This window comes from Megalops cyprinoides, chromosome 10 (genome assembly GCF_013368585.1).
Source record: "Megalops cyprinoides isolate fMegCyp1 chromosome 10, fMegCyp1.pri, whole genome shotgun sequence".
Lineage (NCBI taxonomy): Eukaryota > Metazoa > Chordata > Actinopteri > Elopiformes > Megalopidae > Megalops > Megalops cyprinoides.
Genome location: NC_050592.1, coordinates 36038725 through 36046469, shown reverse-complemented (window position 1 = coordinate 36046469; position 7745 = coordinate 36038725). Strand labels below are relative to the sequence as shown.

Below are 7745 nucleotides of genomic sequence, written 5' to 3'. Positions count from 1 at the left end.
CCTTACTTTTGGGGAATGACCTAGCGGGCGGTAGGGTGCTGCCGTTACCAGAAGTGTCTGCTACGCCCGCGGAGCTGCCCCAAAATGATGGGCTCGCTCGTGAGTTTCCTTCAGTGTTTCCTGCCTGTGTACTGACTCGTGCCCAGTCCCGTAGATATGGAAACGCTGTTGACCCTTCTCTCGCTTCGTGTCTGTCTGCGGCTGGGGAGACTGAGTCTACCCGGGGCAGACCGAGTGCTTATTTTGTGGAGAAGGGTTTACTTATGCGGAGGTGGTCCCCCACCGTATGTGATGACTCAGGGTGGAACACTGTTTTTCAGATTGTGGTACCGGCAGAGTACCGACAGTATGTCCTACAGTTAGCGCATGATCACCCTCTTGCGGGACACTTAGGAGTGACTAAGATTTACCGCCGTATGTTACAGCACTTCTTTTGGCCTGGTATGAAGTCTGCGGTGGTTGTCTACTGTAGAACCTGCCCTGTTTGCCAGGTTGTGGGAAACCGAATCAGACTATTCCCCCTGCACCGCTATATCCTATACCGGTGGTAGGAGAACCATTCGAGCGTGTGCTGATTGATTGCGTGGGCCCCCTACCAAAAACCAAGTCCAAGTCCCGGTAATCAGTACTTGTTGACAGTAATGTGTGCTGCTACCCAATACCCCGAGGCTTTTCCTCTTCGTAAGATTATGGCCCCCGTCGTAGTTAAGGCACTAATGCAGTTTTTCTCTACCTTTGGCTTGCCTAAGACGAACTTTTTGTCCAAGGTGTTTGCACAGGTTATGCAAACGCTCTCCGTCAACCATAAAGATTCGAGTGCGTATCATCCAGAGTCACAGGGAGCTTTAGAGCGGTTTCATTAGACCCTGAAGTCCATGCTACGGGCGTACTGTTTGAAGAAAAGAAAAACAAAAGAAGCAGCGGCTGACATCATGTGTCTTGGAGGAGGGCATGTGCTTGTCCACGCTCTCCCGGATTGAGTGGGGATTGTGCAATGGGACCGAACATCTGACAAATTGGGCATTCCAAAAAAAAATTTGGGGAATTAGCCATTCCAAATTTGGGGAGAAAATGAAAAAGAAAAAAAAAATTGGATTTTCGTGGATTGGTACTGAAGATGCACCAGAGCCACAGTGTGTGACTTGCAAAGTGGTGCTGGCTAATGGCAGCATTGAGACGTTTAGCACTGTGAATGTTAAGGCAACCAAAGCATCATATCTCGTGTCCTCACGCATCACAAAGGCAGGTAAACCCCGCAACACTGGTAAAACCTTACTCCTCCCTGCTGCTAAAGATATGTGTTCGGCAATGATAGGAGAAGCTGCAGCTGCCAAGCTAAATGCCATCCCAATGTCTGACAATACCATCCAGTGCCGCATCTCAGACATGGCATCTGATGTTAAAGAACAGGTGCTGGATGATGTTCGTAAGAGCACTTTCTTCTCCATTCAGCTGGATGAGTCGACCGACGTGGCTAATTGTGCCCAGTTAATGGTGTATATGCACTATATTAAAGAGCTCAGTGTTCAGGAGGAGTTTTTGTTTTGTCATCCCCTGCCAGCTCGCACTACAGCAGGAGAAATTTTCAAGGCATTGGATGATTTCATGCAGGAGATTGGAGCTGTTGTGGAATATGTACTGACGGCGAGAGGTTGATGACAGGCTGTCACAGCGGTCTGGTGAAACAGGTGCAAATGATTGCCCCCGTCGCTGTCTGGAATCACTGCATCATCCATCGTCAAGCCTTAGTGGCCAAGAAGATGCCGACTGAGTTGCGAGAGGTACTGGATGAGGCAGTAAAAATTGTAAACTTAATCAAATCGCGTGCCATGAATGCCCGTCTCTTCTCCATCCTCTGCACTGAGATGGGCACTCACTTCCAACAGCTGCTGCTGCACTCCGAGGTCCGGTGGCTGTCTCGCGGCAAGGTCCTCACCCGCCTGTGTGATTTACGCGAGGAAGTCCTCCTCTTCCTTGCCGAAATTAACTCCCCGCTGGTGAAACACATGGGGGACATGAACTGGGTTGCAAAGTTAGCCTATCTATCTGATATATTTTACTGGATTAACACGCTGTACGCCTGTCTGCAGGGCAAAGAGTGCCATGTATTTTCAGCTCATGATCAAGTCACTGCATTCAGAAAAAAGCTGGGCTTATGGTGTGCTCGTGTTGAACGGAGCTCGGTGGAAATGTTCCCAACTTTGGAAGATGTTGTGGGGAGAGCAGGCCTGCAGCTGGACTATACAGCCAATAGTCATTGCGCATTTGCAGGGGCTGGGTGAGCAGTTTGGAGAGTATTTTGGAGAGGAGACCTTGGCACATCAGTGGGTGAGAAATCCATTCTCTTTCTCAGTGACACCCAGTGATGGACTGACCCTGCAAGAAGGGGAGGCCCTCGTCGATCTGACCTCGAATATGGACTTGAAAAAAAGGATGAGTGAAGTGTCACTTGCGCACTTTTGGCTGTCTGTGGAGACCGAGTTCCCATACCTCTCCAGAAAGACTGTAAAAATGCTCATCCCCTTCACCTCCACCTACTTCTGTGAGTGCCGATTTTCCGCATTGACCATGATTAAAGGCAAGTACTGCTCAAGACTACAGGTGGAGGATGATGTACGCTTCTTCCTGTCTGCAGTGCATCCCCGCATCAGCCGCCTTTACGCATCAAAGACACAAAATCATTGTTCCCACTGAAGTAGGGGTGAGCAAAAGTTTCCGACAGCATATCTAACTTGTGTTCAAAAGTGTTTAAAAGTTCTTTAATACAGATGAGTGTGTTCAAAAACATTAAAAAGAATACTAAAATCTTAAAAAAATAAAACCAACATTAAGCATTTTTAAAACATTAAGATCTTAAAAATGACGAGTCTCATTTAATGTGTGTCAGTATGTTGAAAGTGTTTAAAGGTGTTAAAAATATAAGACGTTAAGAATAGATGAACATGTTCATAATATTCCAGCAATTTCTGATATTTGTTGTTTTATACTATCATAATAAATGATACATACATAATGAAAAATAATAATAATGGCCGTGTGTGTGTGTGTGTGTGCGCGCGCACATGTGTGTGTGTGTGTGTGTGTGTGTGTGTTGGGGGGGGGGCAGTAGCTTTTATGCTCTCTGGGCGGGCCCACAGTTTTAGACTTTGAAAACCCCTGCTCTAGAGTATCAGACTTGGAAAAAGAATATGCTCTATTCATCTGTGGTAAATAAGGACATTTTCACATAATGTTCTGTACATTTTATTGCAGGTATATGCACAACTGTAAGCACAGCTCTATAAATACACAGAGTAACAGAACAGTGAGAACCTGAATGTTACACTCACAAGGGAAAAAATCTCACACTACATGGGGAAAATGGTGACAATGACAGGGTTTTACCATTCAAGTCTCTAAATACATTTCTACAAATTTCCCATTGAAGAAAAATTAGTCTTTTGCAACAAAAGAAAACAAGATCAATGCTGTCCCTTTGACCAACAGGACATGTGAAAATCAACACACTGACCTTCTTCATGTCATATAGATATATACCTTTAAAGAACTTCCCACACTGGGGCGCACCAATCGGTGTCATCGGCAAGAACAGAAACAGAATCAAGCTCAGAAGATAACTCTCACCTGGGTGAAGTCACGTGACAGAATCCTCACACCTGGCTGTAACCATGTGACAGAGAATCCTCACACCTGTGCGTGGTCATGCAACAGACAAGCTTCTCAGCAGAGTGAGGTCATGTGACTGATGATCTTCTCAGCCATATGGGGTTATGTAACAGAGGATCCTCTCACCTGGGTGAGGTCACGTGACAGATGGTTAAGGAGACAGCCAAAAGACTATGCTCAAGAAAGATCTGGAAAGAAACTGGGTGGAAATGATGGAGGCTGGTGGGGTTGGTAGTGGTGTTATGCACACTGATCCAAAACAGGTCTAGCGTTCCCCTTCGTATAACCCCCCCAATCATCCTGGACCCATGGACCCATGGGCATAGCTCCTGAAATGAACTAAGCACTGCCCATAAATCCAATTGTGTCAAACCAGATAACCACTTAAAATCTTTATCATACCATCACAACATGAACAGTGTTGCAGACATAATGCAACTACCATTATTTCCAAAATTATCAACTTTCCAAAGCTACAAACTTTCCAAAATTTTGGGAGGCAAACTGCTGGAGCAACCATTACAAGGCATTGGTTAATAGTTCTCTATGTCATATATATGACCCATTGTAAGTGCACCAACACAGGGTGATGTGAAACAGAGAATGTTGTAAAGTCAGGAAGAAGCTCAGAGCTGGGTCACCATCTAGCAAAAACTAATGGCCTATGAAAATGCATTTATATTCCCCTTAAATAATAAATTTAAAGTACACACCCCTCTGTGGCCATTGCCCTCCCTGTTTTTCACCTTCTTAAAGATAATCAAAAGAGACACACCAGCCCCTTTGGACAGCTTCAATCCAATGAGAGTGGAAGCATCTGAAGTAGACAGATCATGGCAATGCATTAGATGCAGTTTACAACATGGCCATGGTTGAGGTGATCTGTTGGGCAAGCACTGAGTTGACTGGACACAATAAAAACTGCACTTTTTTGGACCACCAGATATACATTCTGACTCTGTGCGATCCACCCCTCACTGCTATGGAAGCCCCTGGACTACTTCAAGTGTTGTGTGTTCAAGGAACTAAGAGATGGAGCAGATCAATGGAAAATCCAGAAACTTGAAGAGGACAAGTTCATTTAAAAATGGAACCATAGGGGCAAATTAACATCCCAAAATGACAGCTGAAAACCATCATTTTTCACAACAAGCAGCCTCCCAATAACAAAAAAGGCATATGAATTGTATTTTTTGTTTAAGTCCATTGGTTGCTGAAGGTAAAGAGACCAGTAATTGTGGGGAAAAAAAAGAAGAAGCAAAAAGTTGTCATTACAGTTTGGAGTTAGAAGGTGTGCAAACCCACAATCTCGGGCACGATGACTATATTCACTAACTGGAGTAGCTGTGGTGATGGAGCACGGTGGCATGGCATCAGTGTATTCTGTTAGAGGAGTGAAAGGCTATCAGCATTTGATGCATTTTGCCACACTACCAGCACTGTAGTCAGTCAGTGATCAAATCACACCCTTCGATCAAGAGATTAACTACCTCCACTGACCTTAGGCTTTTAGTATTTATTTCAGTTAATCTAGGTTTTTTAGATTCTAATTATTATCATAAAGTTAAAAGAAAGTGTTGTTTTTGAGTGGACTCTGAATCTTAATCCTGTGGTAGTTTTTTGTCAAGATGTTGATCAATATCAATTAGGCGTCGTATGAAACAAAGGAAAACACAATAATGTGTAACACTGATGGGTGAGGGCAGGGCAGAGGACTGAGAGAGCCTTTAGCAGTATCTCCATGTTAAAGCTAGGGCCTCTCTGGAGGCAGGAAGCATGCTTGCACTGCACAGCGTTCTCCAGGGTCCCAGAGCAGTGCAGCAGGTAGCATGCATGGCAGGAAACAGGCCAGCAGAAGGGGCGGAGGGTTGGGGGATGCGTGACTGGGGCCTCCCAGCACAGTGTCCTTGTCCACTTCTGGCAGGGCTAGCAGGGGAGTCCCCCTCCACCATCCTGTTCATAAGCCCTGGCTCGAGATGTCTGCCGCAGGGTCACTACCGCTGGAGCCAGACTGCGCTCGCTTGATGTACAGATTCAATAACTTTAACTGCAGGGGCCAAAGAGAGAAGAATGTCATTGACTGAGGCATTGAAAAAAAAGTCTATTCAGCTGGGAAAGAGGGAGAGGGAGAGAGAGACAGTGGGAGGGAGAAAGGAGTCAGAGGGAGGTAGGGAGGGAGAGACAGTAGGAGGTAGTGAGGGAGAGACAGAAGGAGGGAGAAAGGGATTCATAGGGAGGTAGGGAGGGAGTAAGAGACAGATGGAGGTTGGGATGGAGACATGGAGAAAACAACAGAGTGGAGAGTCACCTTGCTGCCAGACAGTTGGCTGAGGTGAGGCTTCAGCTCATCCCCTATGACAGCATAGATGGCCACCAGGCAGAACACACAGGCCTTCCTCACGCTGCTCTCTGAGTTATCATACCCCTTTAGGACACAGAGCAAACATGTCTCACATGGTAACAGCACACATATAGTAACAGAACCTTCACTCACCCACACATCATCTCCACTCTACCACAAACAAACTTCACCCTTGTACGCACAGACTCTACTCTAACACACAGGGACTCCATCCTCATATGTAGGGACTTTACTATAACACACAGAGAGTCAACACTTGTATGTGGAGACTCATACGTGAGCACTCTGCATACAGGGTGGAGTCTCTGCGTATGAGGGCAGAGACTCTTCTCTCGTACACAAGGATTCAACCTTTGTATGCAGAGACTCTACTCCAACACAGAGTGATCCCGCCCCTTCCAGTGCATATAGCAATGCCCACCTGGATGAGTCCTGGGACGATCTCTGGCAGCAGCTGGTTGAGGCTCTCCTTGGGGACGCGGTCGATGACCTTGGTCTGCATCTTGATGGCGGCCAGGTTGATGGGGTAGTCGGCCGTCTGGATGATAGGGCACAGCACTTTGATGCACTGGTCTGGGCTGATGGATATGGCCAACATGGCTGCAGTCTCCTCTGCTGCCCGTACCACCTGAGCGGGTGCACAGGCAGGCCAGAGGTCAGCAAGGTCACAGAAACTTGGAACGGACACGCTAACCACAGGGGTGTTCGGGGGAGGCTGCTGCTTTGTTTCACATGGGGGGGTTGCTGCTCTGTTTCACACGGGGGGATGGTGCTCTGTTTCACAAAGGGGACCGATGCACTCACCTCTTTGTGGGGATCTTTGTGTGCCTCCAGCACCTTCATTATTGTCAGCTCTGCGTAATTCTTAAAGCGTGATGGCTGCTGGTTGAGGATCTCTTTCAACACTCTTAAAGCTAAGGCCCTGATCACATGCTGAAGGACAACATAAAAAGCCATTACACCAGTGCTACTGTCACCATCACAGTCACCAATATCACTTCAAAATGGAATCAGTATTTCTCTTTACCAACAATACAACAACACTATAATACTACTGAGTGCTGAATAAATGTCAGTATTACCACATTCCCTCAAAACATGCATTACCCAAAGATTAGCAATGTTAACCTACACAATGCTGACAGCATTACCACAGCAGGCTAAACATGTCAGTATCTGCCAGAAGTACCGAGAGGAGAGAATGAGAAATTCATAGATGGCTGTGGGGTTGGGGTGACTGCCTGGTTGCATGGAGGAATAAGATGGTTTCGTTTCTGGGAAGATGGGGTGGTGTTTCTGGGTGATGGTGCCTGGTTCTTCAGCAGGGAGAACCATTGTACTTGGAAGTATGCACTGAAGCAGATGTCCTGGATGGAGGGTGATGATGCTGGGTTAGGGCATCCCTACCTCCCGGTCTCCCAGGGTCTCCAGCAGCAGCAGCAGGATGGTTTTGAAGTGCTCATCCCACACCACCAGCTGGCTGTCACGGATCAGCTTCAGCAGCTCGCATAGTGCTGCCTTCCTCTCCTCCACCCTCTCATTGTGATTGGACAGCTCCTTCAGAAGCTCACCCACCAGCTCCGACTGGTTACCCCCTACCAGCAATGAGGCAAAATGGGACCAATCTTGGTCCTAGGTCAAACATCCTCAAACACACTGAACATCTCTGAAAGCTGCACTACACTGTTCATTTGCTCCGTTTCTGAATGTGGTTCAC

At 46.8% G+C, this 7745-nt stretch overlaps 1 protein-coding gene across 20 annotated transcripts in view; it reads right to left on the bottom strand.

Annotated features, from left to right (window-relative positions):
• Positions 1–4862: 4862 nt before the first annotated feature.
• LOC118784368 (CLIP-associating protein 2-like) overlaps positions 4863–7745 on the bottom strand; it is a 151072-nt gene continuing 148189 nt past the window's right edge. For all 20 annotated transcript variants that reach the window (XM_036538581.1, XM_036538582.1, XM_036538589.1 and 17 more), the window contains 5 exons: positions 7436–7623; positions 6833–6961; positions 6450–6656; positions 5975–6091; positions 4863–5713 (listed from right to left, as the gene is read on the bottom strand). In XM_036538581.1, the coding sequence (XP_036394474.1) occupies positions 5624–5713; positions 5975–6091; positions 6450–6656; positions 6833–6961; positions 7436–7623 (731 nt within the window). In that variant the 3' untranslated portion in view covers positions 4863–5623. The remainder of the gene's footprint in view (positions 5714–5974; positions 6092–6449; positions 6657–6832; positions 6962–7435; positions 7624–7745) is intronic.